The sequence below is a fragment of the Bemisia tabaci genome, chromosome 4 (assembly GCF_918797505.1).
Source record: "Bemisia tabaci chromosome 4, PGI_BMITA_v3".
Taxonomy (NCBI): domain Eukaryota; kingdom Metazoa; phylum Arthropoda; class Insecta; order Hemiptera; family Aleyrodidae; genus Bemisia; species Bemisia tabaci.
Genome location: NC_092796.1, coordinates 9,212,799 through 9,229,794, shown reverse-complemented (window position 1 = coordinate 9,229,794; position 16,996 = coordinate 9,212,799). Strand labels below are relative to the sequence as shown.

The 16,996-nt window shown below is 35.9% G+C and overlaps 2 protein-coding genes across 3 annotated transcripts; one reads left to right on the top strand and one right to left on the bottom strand.

Moving 5' to 3' along the window:
• Positions 1 to 97: 97 nt before the first annotated feature.
• Positions 98 to 10,272, top strand: Ufsp2 (UFM1 specific peptidase 2). The gene is made up of 10 exons (XM_019045213.2): positions 98 to 264; positions 1,106 to 1,351; positions 1,765 to 2,004; positions 2,853 to 3,032; positions 3,932 to 4,028; positions 4,659 to 4,901; positions 5,849 to 5,998; positions 6,703 to 6,829; positions 7,623 to 7,876; positions 8,600 to 10,272. Exons 1-10 carry the CDS (start codon positions 226 to 228, stop codon positions 8,809 to 8,811), a joined length of 1,788 nt encoding a protein of 595 aa, XP_018900758.2. The 5' UTR covers positions 98 to 225; the 3' UTR covers positions 8,812 to 10,272.
• A 201-nt stretch (positions 10,273 to 10,473) lies between these two features.
• On the bottom strand, positions 10,474 to 15,903 carry LOC109032888 (uncharacterized). Of its 2 annotated transcripts, none has more exons than XM_072299272.1 (4): positions 15,695 to 15,903; positions 12,892 to 13,334; positions 11,438 to 11,743; positions 10,474 to 11,066 (listed from the first exon to the last, which is right to left on the bottom strand). In XM_072299272.1, the coding sequence occupies exons 2-4, from the start codon at positions 13,106 to 13,108 to the stop codon at positions 10,759 to 10,761; spliced, it is 831 nt and encodes a 276-aa protein (XP_072155373.1). In that variant the 5' UTR covers positions 13,109 to 13,334; positions 15,695 to 15,903; the 3' UTR covers positions 10,474 to 10,758. The 2 variants fall into 2 exon arrangements, with proteins under 2 accessions (XP_072155373.1, XP_018900768.2); XM_019045223.2 differs by having other exon boundaries at positions 12,892 to 13,162; positions 15,695 to 15,902.
• Between the last annotated feature and the right edge of the window lie 1,093 nt (positions 15,904 to 16,996).

Genomic DNA, 16,996 nt, shown 5'->3' with positions numbered 1-16,996 from the left:
GTAATGGCTCCATGCGGCGGCGCGGCGCCCGAGGAAAAAAGTTTACGTTTATAAAATTGACAAACTTGTAAAAAATGTACACATTGTATTTAGGTTATGTTTGTTCAAATTTCCTGAGTTTTGTAAAATCTGGTATTCTTTTGCGCATTTTTCGCAACTTTAAGTCACATCTCTATCAAATTCATCTTCAAATCCAGAAGTTCTCGTTTTGAAAGTTTAACAGTAATGCCTCCCACGACCTATCTATCAGAGAAACTAATTGATGTAAGTTTTATTATGTAAATCTTCTAAAGAAGTTTAATTTGAAGCTGACGTTTTCATAATTTTTTTTTGTCTTGTACTTTCTCCTCTCCTCCTCAATTGAACCGTCAAGATATGTTGCCCTCGCCTCCTAGTGTAACTCATCGTACGTCCTTCATCAGCAATGATGCAAGTTTCATTGTCATTTACCACTTGCCTTCTCGCTATTAGCTGAAGTGTTGGGACGTAACGACCGAATGTTTCCAGCAATCAAAACAGTCTTTTCTACAATGCTCCTTATAAACTTCTCACATGATGCCACCTCTCCACCTACTCTCATGTGCAGAGAATATTATTTGCCATCTGGGCTGTAGGATGAGGTAGAATTAAAATCAGAATTACTTGTTCTAGCAGGTATCGTTCATAAGTTCTGGGGCAGAATTGTTTTTCTGAAAGGGAGTTGGTCTGAAATTAGAATAAGTGAAGACCAAATTGACTCCTGATTTACCTTTCTTATTATTCTCTTTCCTCACACTTTATTTGAATTTATTACCTCTCATTTTTGCCTTCAGCAATTTTTTAAGTTTACTTAGTAGGAATGAGCTAAGTTCTACCATGCCACACAATATTCTTTTGAACAGCAGACATTGCAGTTACTGAGCCTTATAGCAGCCGAAAAATCTATCAATCTCTTCCTACAGATAGCCTATTCCTTCCAACATCCATGTATCATGATGAAATTGACAAAGTGAATCAATTGAATCCTCTGTCAACAAACTTTAATGTTAGTCATTGTAAGTAAGTCATAATTTTTAACTCTTACTTTTAATAACACTTTACATAAGTACTTGTATCTCATTTTCAGAGGCTAAAATTTGTCAAAACAAATGGTGTGGGATCTTTGTATGGTATATTTTATGACAATTCAGCTCTTATTCTCGGATTAAGTTTTGAGGAATACAGCAGAAATGATGATGGGAGCAGCAAAAACAATTTCGGATCCTCTCAACCACACTATCCCGCTGAAATTGACTACTGTGGGTTGGTCTCTTTTCAGTCAGATGCAAGTATCGAGAATGATCAAGCTTCTTTTGTGGCCAAAGCAGTAGAGGTATGTTTATAGAATTCATTTTCTATATCAGCAAAAATTTACGGAGAAAGTTACCTTAGCTCTGTAAAATTCAGAATCTAAAATCTGGCACCACTAATTTTTTAGAAAAATTATTTAAGTATGTTTTAAAATAAAATAAAGTACAAATTATGTAAAACATAAAATTGAATTGATTTTCTCTTTTTGTTTTGATCAATATTTTAAGCACATTAGTATCTTGTTCTAACGTTTCTGAAAGGGAAATAAAAGTAGAATGAACATTGTTTCTGGAAATACATCATTTCAAGATATGCTGTAAGGAGAGGCGACTGACTAAGATTTAAAGAAACGAAAGTTGTCTCTAGAAAAACATTATTTTGAGAAACATTTAAAGGAGACACAACTGTAATTTGAAAACTTTTTGACTGTTCCAGGACGTCTCTATCACAGACTCACCATTTGTCGCTGTTGTCAATGTCAGCACTTCTGGTCCATCAACCATCAGTTTGTACTGTTGTGCAAGTAAAATTCTGAATCCTGTTAACTATAAAATTCTGTCGGAGAAGGAAATAAAAAACCAGTTTTTAACCATCAGGCTCTGCTCCAAGTTGCCATTGACTTGTGGAAGTAAAGAACAGTCCATTAATGACCGAATGGCTGATCTTCAGAAAAAGGTGATCTCTTGCTTATTGTTGCTTTGTTCTTTATATCAGGGTGTCCACTAATCTGGAAAGAGGACTGATTTTCAAGAGGTGGTCCAGGAATTACTGAAAAAGCAAGGAAATTCCGCAAGAAGGTCTGGAATTTTTTGCTTCATACCACTCATGTTTCCCTAGACAGCCTGTAATGTATGTAGTCCGTTGCGGATTGATTATTCATTCAGTATGTGCTCAATTTCGATTGTGCAGGTAGTGCATGTTCAGGGCAACAATGAGCCTCAAATTTCACGGATGAGTCATTTTTTGTCATGATTCGCGTAAATTTCGAAATTACCTATCCAAATTCCGCTATTTAGAGGTAGGTACTGAATAAGTACTAACTTTTTCCGTTTAGGTGGTCCAAAAATTTTCAGGAAAGTACTGAAAAAGTGCTGTAAAAGTATCGGATTTTTGTCAGCCATTTTAATAGACTCCCTGGTATTTCTTGTCGGCTTAGCATTATGCTTGATGTACCGATTTTTTTTTTTTTTTTTTTTTTTTTTTTTATAAAATATCACTTATAGAAAAGTCCCAGAAATACCGAAATTTTGATATTTTGATTCACATTAAGTTACTTAATCAGGTTTCCTCCACTCAAAAACTTTCAATAAAAGTACAACACAAAAGTCTATTCTGAAATGAAGATTGGTGGCTATAGTGATACCAAACATTTTGAGATGAAGTCAGTGCACCATCTAGGTATGCAGCATTGGCCACATGAAAAAATAAATTTTATTGAGAGTATTATTTATGAACTTTTAACCCTTAACTCCGTAGTTTCTCCCTATGATTTGATCTCATCAGGGTTTTTTTGTGTGTTGCAGATTTCCTCCGATAGTCTGATGTTCAACTTCCCCGACCAAAATGTGTTTCTAAGTGATACTTACCTTGACTCCAATTTAAGCGGAAGCTCAACTGCAGCTGACATTGTATCGGTACATAAAACTGAAGAGGGTAGTACAAGCTCAAAAAAGAAAGGAAAAGCAGCACCTCCTTCAAATACAGTAATTAAATCTTTTTATAATTACTTTGTAGTTTTATTTTTTCCTCTCTTCGTAAGACCATTATCAATTAATGATAAATCAAAAATTCTACATGGGCATAAGCCATTAACAATAATCCAACTCCATGAATGGTGCAAGGATGAAATCTAAATTGGTGCATCTTGATCTGGAATTTTATTGGTCACCCGACACTATTTTATTTTTCAACAAATTTATGATCTTCTATATTGCAAAAAAAATTGTGTGTTCTTTTTGCATCATCTAGAATAATTTCTGTACATTTTGTACTTATATTTCCACTAATCCTGTCCGAGTTTAAAGAAATGTCAAAAAGTGGCAATTGAGATACTTGTTTCTATGAGTATGCCATGCATTTTTGATGTCGAACATAGTTGTATCTAAATCCTTGGCAATTTTGTATAAATTAGCACATTTAACTGCCTACAATTTTCACCTGAGGATACCATAGAGTTTTCTGGCAGAACATATTATTGTCCATCAAATTTTTCGACTTTACTTAATGAAATTTGCTTGTTTCCCAAACAAAGGAAGGTATCTCGATTGCGTTGGTTCAGTATTTGTTCCCAACATTTTATTTTTCTTGCGGGGAAAGCATCTCATGAATTTGCCATGTCCAGTGGTAATTCTTCATTTTTGTAAGTAAAGACACGAAAACCTTTTTTAAAAAGTTCGTGCTACAGTTCTTCCAGGAGAAAATAAATTGTTCAAAAACTGAAACAGCACAAACATGATATGTTCCTCCATGAGGGAGACGACGAATTGATCTACTGAAATGCTGCTTCCATGGATTAAAGTCCCTTCTCCTGTGGCTATTCACATATCTCTATCTGAGTATCTGATACTTTTTTTTTTTAATTCAATTTTTCGCTTGCTTGCAGGGTTTACTAACCGCCAAAATGTATTTAAGGTCCACCAAAAGTGAAGAGGACAATGAAAATCATCCATCTAATCCACCTACTGTTTGTCAAACCAAACGTAAGTTAAGGCATAAGTGTTAATTTTTTTTTTTTTTTTTTAGTATCAACAATTTTCTATTTATTGTTCATGTTCATGTATTTTATTGCTCATGGATGAAATCAACGATTACAGTTCCGGCACCGACGAAACAAAGGACCTTTTGGTAAGATTTAAACAAGGCACTTTAACACTTGTTTTTGAAACAAATGAAATTAAAAGCATTAATTTCTCAGAATAGTTAAGTTGCTTTTAAGTATGAGTCAAAAACATAACGATGGTGAAACTTCCAAACCCTTATATCTCGGTTTGCGACGTCGCAGACTTCCTGTCATTCTTTATTTTTTAAATGAAAAACTACCGGACGTCCAGTCTTGAAAATTTCTGTGATTTTTCCTCTTTGTGGGAAGAAAGTTCTGTGAAAATTTCAAGGAATGATATTGATTTGGTCTACTTCAAAAAAATAAAGTGTAAGCGTGTATTTTTAAACACCGCAAACGAGATACGTGGTTTAGCAGTTTCACCGTCGATAATAGTTTCCTTGTGTTCAATGCATCGAGCATGCAGTTCGAAATTTTTTTTTGAAAACGAATGTTTACTCAATAGTACTTTTAATGGCCTCTCTAAAAATATATCATTTTATCTCAACAGATGAAAGTGACTGTCTGGAAATTTGGTTAGATATTGATGCTCTATCAATGGTGCATACAAAGAAAAAGCTCCAACATTTATCAAATATTCTTGTGGACAGTATTAGTCGATCTCTCACTTTAATCGAACAAGCTCTTCTGCGTAATTCCTCCAGTGCCCCTGTGACGCATCATTATTCGCTCAATCAACTCTCTCACTTCTTTACTCTCGTGTACCCTGAAAAAGTGCTTGAAGACACTCTAAGTAAGTATGGCTGTGTCACATTTTGTGTTTTCTTGCATCAAGAATGCAGTCTAATCGTAGTCATTCTGATTTAGGGTTTTTAAATTATGTTCCCCATTTTCTTCCAAACTTCAGATAAATACCAAGTAGAGTGCAACTATTTCAGTAATATCCATTCTCTAAGTTTAATAAATAGTTGCTGGTTTTTTTTTTTTTTTTTTTTTTTTTTTTTTTTTTTTATTCATTTATTAATTTGTATTTTGCACTTATATAATTGGCTTACTTGCAAACGTCTAAAATGAGTGAGATGAAAGGTGTTGAGAGGTTTGGAAGGTTTACAAGTGCATCAACAGGGAAATGAAATAAAAAAAAAAATTCTATTAATTAAATAGAGAGGAACAAATACTCTTTGTTTAATTTTTCTTTTTATCATCCTGTTGAAAATGCATTTGTAATTTTGTTGCAAAACATTCCAGTTTTTTATGTTTATTTTTGTGGTCTTAGTCCTATTAAGTTATTTTTACTCTCTATATTTTGAAGTGTTCCCCAAGATTATTTACAAACCTCCTGAAAATGTTTCCTCATTGGTGTAAAAGCATTTGTAGACCTGAGTTACAAAGAATCGTAGCTGCTTTTTGTTGTTTATAGGCACCAAAGGGAGGCTATTTTTTTTCATTCCCAGTCGTTAGAACTGTTAGAAGAGTATTTTGTAACTTTAAAAACTCATACCCTCCTGGGTGATATAGCCAGGATCACTGAATTTTTCTTTTCGATTGTGTCATTTGAATAGAGGCTTTTCTTAAATTGAAATATGTAGGTCAGTTCCTCCAAAAAGCATTACAACTGGAAAAGAAAAAGAAATGTGAAGCTCAGAAGTTAAAAAGATCTTTACAGATTTTTTTTACAATGCCACAATGTTGTCAGGGCTAATTCATCTATTCTCATGTATAATTATTTTTTAATTTCAGAAAATTATCGTGAGTCACTTCATAAACTATTGGGCCTTCCAACGAACCAACCGTTCTTCAGGCGTGGGAATGCTCATCAGTTTGAGAAGAAAGAGAAATCCTTCAATTCGCTTCTAGTTAACCCTCATGAAGGGCTACCATCATCTGGAGGTAGATTTTCTATTTTTTAAGGTTTTAGTATTCTTGAAATCAAGTAAATAAATAAGAGGAAAAGGAATGAATGTGTGACATTTTTTTTAAGGAATGAAACAACAATTGAGTCCTTATTTATGTTGAGTTTTAAAAAGGAGTAAAGAAAAATTCGTATTTAGTCAGCCTATTTACCTATCAGAAATTACGTACAATACATAACCAATATATCCTCACCTTTCGGCCAAAGTATCTAAAGCCCCATGCCACGTTTAAAAATTTCAGCCGCTATTTAATTTTTTCATAGAGAAATTGTTCAATGTAGCTATCCAAAAATTTTGCTGAATTTTCTTTGTCGTGCTGATAAAATTCAGTGAAATTTTCAAGCAGATTCAACCAAAAATTCCTTAGTAAAAATAGAATGGCGGCGGAAATTTTGAAACGTCGCATGGCGCTTGTGATACTTTGGCCAGAAAGTCAGGATATGTACTTAGTACTTTTTTTCTCTTATTTTGAGCATTAGTGTATGATGAAAGCAGAGAGACCCATTCACCACTTGAAGTCTAATGTTATGAATAGACGTATCTTTGCCTGGAAGCACTCCATCCAGCGGGTCTTGAATTTATTGAAATTTTGAAACTGACTTTTTTTCTATTTTTAGGAAAATCTTGTCATGAAAAAATGCCCTATTACTAATGTATTTTGTCTTTTTGAATGAATCTCAGTGAAATCAGGCGAAGTTGCATTAATTCATGGAAAGTATACCTACCACCATTATATGCAAGATGAAATCAACGACAATGGATGGGGTTGTGCGTACCGATCTTTGCAGCTCATAGTTTCTTGGTTTAGGTATGAATTTATTCTTAATATATCTAGAACAGCCAATTCAGCCGATAAATTATATCATTTGTACGAGTCATATTTATTTTTCTGGATTTCCAGCCTTATCCTTTGATACCCTCAGTTCGCAATTGAAAGTATCCAGTTGAAAGAAAAGACGTGTGTGGAAACAAAATAAAATCATGCTCTGTCCCAGTAGCAACCCGGGTGCTTGTAAGAGGAAGTCCCCATTTGAGGCCACTTTGTTTCAAGGTTGTAATACTCCATATGATTTTTAAGGTTTTAAAAATCAGGTTCCAGCGGTGGCATTGAAAGATTTGATAGTAGGCTTCGGTAAAATTGGGTCTTTGACATTGATGACCGAAGCTGTAGTGATGAGTTTTTAGTCACCCTAATCCTGTATTGGTTATCTTTCAAAAGTAAAACTCACAAATTTCAATAAAAGGAGATGGAACTGCTTTTTTGAGGTTCTAAAAATTAGGTGTGAATGTGATACCTATCAAAAGATTTTAAACCATAGTTGTTGTTTTTGGGAAATTTTTGGGTTTTAATGGCTTCCATTATTGAAGACAGAGGTGACTGTTGTGAGAAATTGGCTGTTTTTGGTGGTAAAACAAATATTTGCCGAACATGCTCATAATGTGAAATAAGTAAGGATAATAATTTGTCATATTAGAGTTGACTTGAAGAAAGACTGTCTCAATTGGCAGTGCATACGCAGTACTTTTTTTGATCATGCAGCACATCAGTCTGAATTTGTTTTCAGAATTTTAAATTATACCTTTGTTGCCGTCTGTTTCAGGTTGCAAGGTTTTACAAACCATCCTGTTCCAACACACGAAGAGATCCAAAAATGCCTGGTTGACATAGGAGACAAACCGCGGACTTTTATTGGTTCAAGGCAGTGGATTGGGTCCACAGAAATTTCGTATTGTCTAGAATCTATGCTGGGTGTCACCAGTAGGATCATTGCCATCAACTCAGGAGAAGAGCTGTCGGAGAGAGGAAGTGAATTGATCTACCACTTTAAAACTCAAGGCACGCCTATCATGATAGGTATGTGGATCACTCTTTTGATTCTGGGACATTGATTTAAGTTTCGAAATTGATTGGATTGAATTGAATTGAAATTATTCTTGTCTCCTCGTTTATTACTGATCTGTCACTAACATTGAGTAGTATGGCATCAAATTTTTTAAAATTCATTGAAACTTCAAATCAGAAACTGCCATAATGAATGTTGCTCATCGACTCCATGTGTAAGAGAGATATATAATAAGGCTATCTCTCTCTTACTCATTGAGTCAATGTGCAACATCCGCTAGGGTAGTATGATCTATGAATTTTCACAAATCTGATTTCATACCACTTAGCATTAACGTTGCTACACATTATTGATCAGCTTTTTGCATTAAATCATAATCTATAATAATTATTGCCCCTCAAAGATGCATACTATACAGTAGCGCAATGCAGTGGCGCATCACTTCCTTATTTATATTACTTAGAATCTCCTTAAAAAACGCTCAATAAACAGCTATTTACCATCAAAACAATGCTGAGGGCAAGGATGAATATGATCTACATGGTTCAAATGAAACTTAGAAATTAAAAGTCATGAGTCTTCTAGGAAATTGCGTGCATAGTTTTACCACCGAATCAGTTACATCTCCTGCTTTCGCCTGACATGCTCAAGCTTGAGAACACAATCATACCATGACGCATTTTTTCATCTTCTTCTACCGATTATTTATTTACTTAATTGTATTTTTCTTACAGGAGGCGGAGTTCTAGCTCACACAATCATTGGAGTGCATTTCAACAATCAAACAGGTAACATCAAATTATTAATTGTTGATCCGCACTACGTTGGGAGCGAGGATCTCAAAACCATCCAAGATAATGGGTGGGTCGGGTGGAAACCGATCAGCTTTTGGCAAAAAAATACCTTCTATAATCTGTGTCTACCACTGAAGCCAAACTGTGTGTGATTTAATTGCAGTGGGTGTCAAACACTGAACTAACGACAACATTCCATTTGATCACTTTCAACCTTTATAAACCAATTATATTTTTGTAAATCAAAAATATCTGTTAATTCAACAGTATTCCGTTCAGATACTTTTTAAAGGAACGTATTTCATAAATTGAGGTTGTGCATAGCTCCTGTAAACTGCAGAGTTCAAATCAGGGCGTTTTAATGATAGGTTGTTTTTTTCTCTTCTTTATTTTCATCCCATTCTATTTCCAAGTGCATTTGACATTGAATATCATACCTATACAATTCTCAGCAGATTTAGCACAGGAGCATGTGCAGTTTTGTCAATTTAATAATGCTCCTGCCTAACTTACTTTATTACCCGCTGGTTCAAAGTGTATATAACTGCCACCCACAGCAACAGTGCTGCGACTCCACTCCAGTCGTTAAAATTATCTTTCTAATAAAATGCTCAATTCCAAGAAAGCCTTGTCACCTTCATATATAAATTTTAAATTACCTTAGGTATAATGCAGTTATTCTGAAAGATAAAGGATGTACATTTGCAACTTTTCTTGTAGTGGAACATTTTGTCCGAGAAAAATGTGCCACATCTGGAATGAAGTCACTACGTTTTTGCTATGTATGGCAGATAAAGTATGTATAAAGTAATTTATTTGTTTTACGTTAGTAAAGCTAGAGTTCCAACTTAATTTTCAACCAGATGCAGTTAACTTTTGTCCAAGTCAAACTGCATAGGGACTAGATCGTTAGTTCCACTTAGAGAAAACTTCCACATGGAGGGCTTTTTGCCCTTATGAAAATTTCATCGGTACCTCAAAAAATTTTGACTTAAGGGAAAATTCCACTTACAGAGCATCTGACTTCAAGGAAGGTAACTGTATAAACATCAGCCCTTGTTGAACTGGACATTGAATTGAATTCCAACATCAATTTCAGATCGTAATACAGTAAAAAAATATCGCCAAGTTTTGAAATTTCTACCTTACCATACCTGTGCAAGTTCACTGTATTGTCCCCAATATATCCCCTCTGAATACTGTGACAGCTTATTCACTCTGCCAAATTAGGGGTAAAAGTACCCTTATTATACTTTTACCTTTCGGTTTATATACGGTTACCTTTCAGCCTTCTATGATGATTTTAAAAGCTCAAAGTTCTTTTTTTGCTTATTTATTAGCCTGATCAATTCATAAGAAGCAATGATAGCCTGTATCTATGCTTATGCAAGAGTAAAATGCTGTTTCAAGCGCAATATATATATTTTCTTAATTGTTCAACATATGACGGATTAAATCTGTTATGTTAATACCTGTGTATTTGTTTTTATAACTTCAGCTTATGCTGGTTTTAAGTTTTTCATTATGCTTTTTTTTTATCAGGTAAGTGATTGTTGATCATTGTTATTAATTTTTTTACACATTTTAATAAATATACTATTTTCCTCTTAATATATTTAGTTGAGTTCATCTCCTTGAACATTTTTTCTTTGTATCATCAATTAAAACAGTAATGTAGCCATTAGCATCGCTTTTCACATTTTTTCAAGGCTTCAACCACTCATTTGAAGCTAAACTTCAGATTGTTAGTGTAGAAGTCATTCACAAACAAATGGACATCATTAAGCATTTTGGAAATATTCACATGACACCTATTTCAAAAGAACCCGTCTATTTTAAAGATGAATTCAGCTTAAATTTAGTCATATGGAGGATAAGTTTGGGGTCATTTCTACACATAAGTCCTAGAGTAAATTGAGGATGATGTGTTAAATAGCTCCTGTCCCTTAATATATCCAGTCTGGATGAACATCAGTATTTTTCCATCCCAGATGCATACTAAAGTCTATTCATATCATCAGGATGAAGTATTTTAAGTTTCCTATCTCATGTTTCCACTCATAAGTCTTGTATTCCTTTGCATTTTTCCCTCTTTTTTTCTATTCAGATAATCCTTTAATTTTATCGGTGTCAGCGGGCGGGGTGTGGAGTGTTCCGAACAGCCAGTCCATGCACACCGTGTAATGACCATAATTGCAGTTGCGGTGTGTTGTGTGATGGAGGCCATGGTAACCAGCCCCCATGATGGGCCACACTCTTCCGTGGATATTGTCATGGATGTTAGCTGTCCACAGAGCCTCAAAGAAGAAAAGTGCCAAATGAGTTGGGAAGTGCATTGGTACCAGAAATAAGGCAGGAAGATGCGGGAATGCCTGCATGAGGCCATCCAAAGGGTGGAATGCAAGACCTAGAGCACAGAACCAACGCAGTCCTTTCAAAAATGATCCAAATTAAAAATGCAGGAGTCAAGTTTTGCAAACCCTATAAAAAACGAACTACCAAGGAACGTCATGTGTATAAATATTTTAAGATTATACAGTTGTGTCCTCCTCTTGCATCACCTGAACAGAATGCTTAACGAATCCAAACCGTTTGACAGGAACTCTCTAGAAACAGCTCTGGCAAGAAATGAAGATTTGAAGGGTCAAGAGCATGTAAGGAAATGAGGTGATGTGTACCTATTAAAACCTAAGAGATATTCATTCTTACATTTATGGCATTTTCAACATTAGTTCAGAAAATTTGCTAGGTATCAAATAGTAATTCAGTAGCAAGTACCTGCAAAAGGGGAAATTGTGTCTGGAGAGCTATAGATGTGATGCGATGCATGAAGGTGTGTATAAAGTGGTTTGACAGTGTGCAGCCACCTATGCATCCAATAAATACCAAATTCGATGATCATCAGATATGTGATTGTGTTGCCAATGTAAGTGGCCCAGCTGACCTCCCCTAATTTTGCGTAGCATTTGGTCCACCCTTTCTCAACCACATATTCTATCAAAGTCGGCAAACCACTATAAAATGGCAATGACTGCATTGAAATTTTGATGTGCAAAAGCATAGACCTGATGGAAGGAACAGCCTCTGAAATTAAAATAAAACATAAGTCTAATTGTCAGCATCCCAAGCTCAAACCATGGAGTATTTGTCATCAATCTAGTAACATCAACTATTATTTAAGAATGAGACTGCTAGATACTCACAGAGATTCCTGCATGGTTAATCATCAATGATTATCAGCGATAGCTCCCATCCCAATCACCGCGGATAATCCGAAACTGAGTTATTTAGGGAGAAATCATTGGAAAAATTGTATTTGAAATAATCTATCGAAACACTCATCAAGCATATTATATTTGCAATATTTCGTCGAAAATGAATACCTAGTTAGGTACCTGAAAAAAAAATTATTTTGGCAAACATTATCTATCATAAATTTTATCGTATTAGAAGTATTGTAGTGACTTATTAAAAAAAATGCCATCGAAATAATCCACGGATAATCGAGACCCTATTGTATACAGGGTGGTCCAGGGTTAAACGGCCAGACTGCAGGAGCGTGTTCTATGGGTCCAATTAAAATTTTTCGTTAAGTATTAAGTTTTTTTTTCCAAAAGTGCCCCCCAGTCAGAGCTACGTCCCCCTCCCCCAAAATTTCGGAAAGTAAATCGTTTTTCCTGAATTTTGGCAACGGTTGCGAACCAAATCTCAAGAAAATTTGTACTCCCTTGTACTTTTATGCCTTGAATTCATAAATGATTTTTTTTTTTTTTTTTTTTTTTTTTTTTTTTTTTTTTTTTTTTTTTTTTTTTTTAAATCGAAATCTCAATTGGACTTCATTTTGCAATTTGGAGCCATAAATTCTGTCTAATCTGAAAAACACGTATGTTCACAGGGAAACAAATGGCACATACGTTGTTTTTAAACCGGGCCGGAATTTATAGTTCCCAATTGCAAAATGTAGTCCAATTTAAAGAGGGGGTTTGGGGGTGTTTCGGTTCCTGCAGTCTAGCCGTTTATCCCTGGATCACCCTGTGCCGTGCAACAGGCTCGGGAATTTTGTGGATTTTAGTCGTCGTGGCCGGAAATTGCGGAAGAGCGGGTATCCACAATTCGAAGAACAGTGTGCGTGATTATTAGACCCTAATTTTAAGTCATCCGCCGCCAAAATTCAGATAAGTTTATTTTATTGTAACTACAATTTTAAAAGAAATTTCAAGATGACGACTAACCTTTAGGAATACGGCCGCAGTGTCGAGAGTAGTAAATGGAGGCGCACCATAATATCCCGGTCATTAAATATACAATAGTGCCAGCAGTGTATATCCGAAGCCATGTTCTGCATGTGTGGGGCAACGGGGCCCACCACCCTTTTGGCAAAAGCGCCCCCAACACCACCTCGTTGCTCCATGCGTTCCCCTCGACAAATTGCATTAACTCTTTAGCCATTGTCGCCCGTCAAATCCAGGGAGAGACACTTAGAAATGGGAAGAACCGGTTTACCTGCCGTCAATATTCAACATCTGATCGTGAGTCAGCGGTTAGATGGCGTCGTTCGTCGGGCGGGAAAACTTGTTAAGACGGGAAGGAGGGGGGATAATGACAGATAAGTAGCGGATCTTGAGTGTCCGCCAGTCGGATCCCACAGAAAGCTCCTTAATTTTCCTCCTTGAGGCTTGTTCAAATTACGAGGTGAATCAGCATGAAAAACTTTCAGAAATTATCTTACCTACAATCGAATTTTGAAGTTTCCGAAGTTTATCAGTCTGATTTTTGAAGTTCCTTTACAAGAAGTTTACTTGAAGAAACCCCTGGTAAAAATTGGCAGTAGAATATGTGTTCCAAAATACTATAGACCTAAAGCCGGCTGTATGATTTCCAATAGCTTCTGTATAGCCGGCTGTACAATTTCTTATAGCCTTTTATAGCCGATGGCGATTAAGCAACAGCCAGACGATGAAGTTTATGCTAAACGTTACTAAATATGGATACTAGGACTTAGTTAGTTTTTGGACTACCGCTCTCTTTTTGTGCCGTAGTATCTTGATTTATTTTGCGAGGAAAGCTCCGTACTTTGAAGGATGCCTGTCATTCTTAATATGTTGGAGCGCCTTCAATTTCGTATGATACTGTGCAATACCTCTGGTGTGAAATAGTTGCTTCAGACGCCGTGGCACGCTGCGGCGCGGCGGGCGGGCGGACTAGCGCCTACAAACCTAACAGGGATACTTCACGCATTGCGCAATGCGTGAAGTTCCCCGTTAGGTTTGTAGGCGCCAGTGCGTCGCCGCTCCGCTTTGTGTTAGGCTCTAATATTTAATCTCGCGGAGTCAGCGTTTTTCCAACTCATGATTTTGAAATGTTTGCACACTCTGTATGGACTATTCTCATTTTAATTGATGAAAAAAAAAATGTGTTTTAAAGGAAAATATAATGTGTGTTTTGTAAATATTAAGGTAGTTCCGTATCAAACTTAATGATTTCCAAAGCAAACGAATTTCTTCACAATTTCTTATAGCCTTTTATAGCCAATGGCGATAAAGTGTAAAGCCCGGCGATAGGAACTATAGCCCGACTGTATACTTTTTTATAGCTTCGTATAGCCCGGCTATATGATTTGCTCCGCTTTCTACAGCCAGCTATATGATTTTCAATAGCCTTCTTTAGTCGGCTATAAGAACTCCTATGGTATTTTGAAACGTAGCTTCTATCGCCAATTTTTACCAGGGTACCCTACAGCTGACCGCGAAAATTGACAAGAGCCGTTTTCCATCCAGAGATGCCTCGCCTCATCTCTTCAAACGTGTCCCACGGATGCGCGTGTTGCATGTCCAAAATTGAAGGCACTTTTGCTTTTTTCTCAATTTTTCAAGGACGCACGGGATTCGCCAGTTGTTGCACTCTAATAACGAAGGACCCATACAAGAAGACAGTATTACCAATTGGTGGTACAAGGCCAGAATAACTGAGGCTAGTATAATTGAATCGGTCAGTATTTGGAAGACCTAAGTCAGAAATAAAAACACGAGGAAAACCTAAGAAACTGTAATAATCGACCTGTTTTAAATCGTAGATTTCATGAGAATGTGATTAATTAATTATTGCTGTAATATTTCTGATCTTAGAGATTAAAATAGATCTGTTAAAACGCCTCAGTGTTTTTTTTCGGAACATAGTTTCTGGGCCCTTAAATCTTTTTTAAAATGAACGATTCAAATCTGTGATTTTCTAGACTGTCGAAGTCTAAATCGGCGAGTACTGCCGTGCTGAGGGAGAAAGCCGCATGAACATTCGAGAGTTGCCAAATTTCTTCCCTTAAAATGTTTATTTATGAGGAAAGTTATGGATATTTTTCCTTGACATTTTCGGACAATTTGGATCAAGTCACAAACACAATTATGCAAGAAATTGACCGAAAAATATTCAGAAGTATTCCTATAAATTAGCGATTTGGCAACGTCTGAAGGTTTATGCGGCGTTTTTCCTTAGCACGGCAGACTAGTTGTGGCGTCTTGATGCAACTATTCGTGTTCCACGAATGTGCGTGTTGCATTTTCAAAATTGAAGGCGTTTTCGCGCTCTTCTCACTTCTTCAGAAATTCATGGGGGCTGCCGTTAGTTGTAGAACCCAAAGAACGTGGTATTTAAGTAGTGATATTATTGCCATCTCAGTCCTTTTACCACAAAACAAGTGCCGCTCTCTGATTAGTCAACAAATTTCAGGCTTTCGTGGATTTTCTGATTTCCAGCTTTTGGAACAATTTTTGAAAAAAATTTGATGGATAATTTCATTCCCTTATTTCATTTTTCCCTAAGAAACGAGTGCAATTTTCTGCTGATGTTTATGTTTAGCCATTTGAAGACCAGTGGCGTGGCATGTTTTGCGATGTATCGATCATCGGTCATTTAAACTTATGGAAAATGATCGATAATCAAGGTGAACACCTTAATAATCGATTCTTTACCGCAGGTTTAAATGGCATATTAATCGATACGTCGCAATTTACGCTACGCCACCGATCCGAAGACTCTTACCTGCTCGCCACTACCTTCGAGACTACGCAACTTGGTGTGTTTATACTCGCACTCCCCTCCAATGTAAATTAAATTTCCCGAACACAAATAAGGAACAGTGAGAAGTTAGGTTTTTTTCGTAAAAAACATACGTATCTATTATTACCGTATGAGCGTCAGGACAACTTTCAACTTTCAAATACCTAACATTCTTAAAAATTCAAATCAGAAGGAAAGACTATGAGGTTAATTCGGCATTTTACTTCAAACGGATCTTGACTGCGTTCGATAAGCGACAAGATAAGACACTTGACGTCTACAGTGCGCGTGGTTATTTATGTAAAGTTTATTTTAATCCTATTATGCTCATTTATAAAACACCCAAAAGATGGCATATTACTGACCATTGACTTTGTAAAGATTGACACGAAACTTTTCCAACTGAAAATTGTCTTATGGGTTAGTTTATTCCTTCATCTTCCTCTTTAGAATCATTTTCGGTATGCATGTTCAGTCATTTTTCAATTTCCTTTTTTATTTTCTTACATATTTTTTCAGACTTAAGTAAGTCAATAGAGACTAAAATGCATTTAGGTAGGTGGTTGATTAATTTTGAAGAGTTGAATAGCGTGCAAAGCTAATACAATAGCGTTTTTTTTTTTGTTTTTTTGTTTTTGTTTTTTCTTTTTTAACCCTTTTTTAGGCCTAAAGACCATTTTTTCCGAGGAAGATTTCCTGCATAAGTTTCGTACAAGAAAAATAAAATCAATCTTGTTAATTATTATTTTTCCTTTCTTCGGTCGTACTATTCAAATAGACGTGAAAAGTATAAAGTTTGGACCGTTATATTCAACATTTGCCAAAAGGTGAAAATTTCCGGGAAGATCAATATCTGGAGAGAATTTCAATTTTATTGGGCGAAACCTAAGTTATCAAACAAAGAAAACTCCTACGTTTTCGAAATCGATATCAATTTACGGCAACATCGTCAGTAGAAAAAAATACTCGATTTTATTGTGCAAGAACTTCAATTTTAGCGAATTTCAATGGCTGTTCTATCGTTAGAGAACATCGCCTTTTTCGCGAGTGAAAATTGCATGGGATCTATAAGATTTGACAGTCTGAGAGGTTCTAAATTCACACTTTTTAAACCAGCCTGAATAAGGCTTTGAATGAAAGGAAAAAACAAAGTGCCTTCATTTTTTACGCACGCAATTTCTTATACAGCCAAACAGCATTGCATCGCTTTCACGCGTTGCCATCAACAAAGCTGACGAGGGGGAGAATGCCTTCAAAAACAAAGGCTGTCTCCCCCTCCATGTC

Coding starts and splice junctions, on each gene's coding strand:
- LOC109032888 (XM_072299272.1), bottom strand. CDS start 13,108: ATGGCTAAAGAGTTAATGCAATTTGTCGAGGGGAACGCATGGAGCAAC. Junction 11,744..12,891: donor CTGCGGCCGTATTCCTAAAG/GTTAGTCGTCAT, acceptor TTTTAATTTCAG/AGGCTGTTCCTTCCATCAGG. Junction 11,067..11,437: donor CACAATTTCCCCTTTTGCAG/GTACTTGCTACT, acceptor TCTGTGCTCTAG/GTCTTGCATTCCACCCTTTG.
- Ufsp2 (XM_019045213.2), top strand. CDS start 226: ATGCCTCCCACGACCTATCTATCAGAGAAACTAATTGAT. Junction 3,033..3,931: donor CAGCACCTCCTTCAAATACA/GTAATTAAATCT, acceptor GCTTGCTTGCAG/GGTTTACTAACCGCCAAAAT. Junction 5,999..6,702: donor AGGGCTACCATCATCTGGAG/GTAGATTTTCTA, acceptor AATGAATCTCAG/TGAAATCAGGCGAAGTTGCA.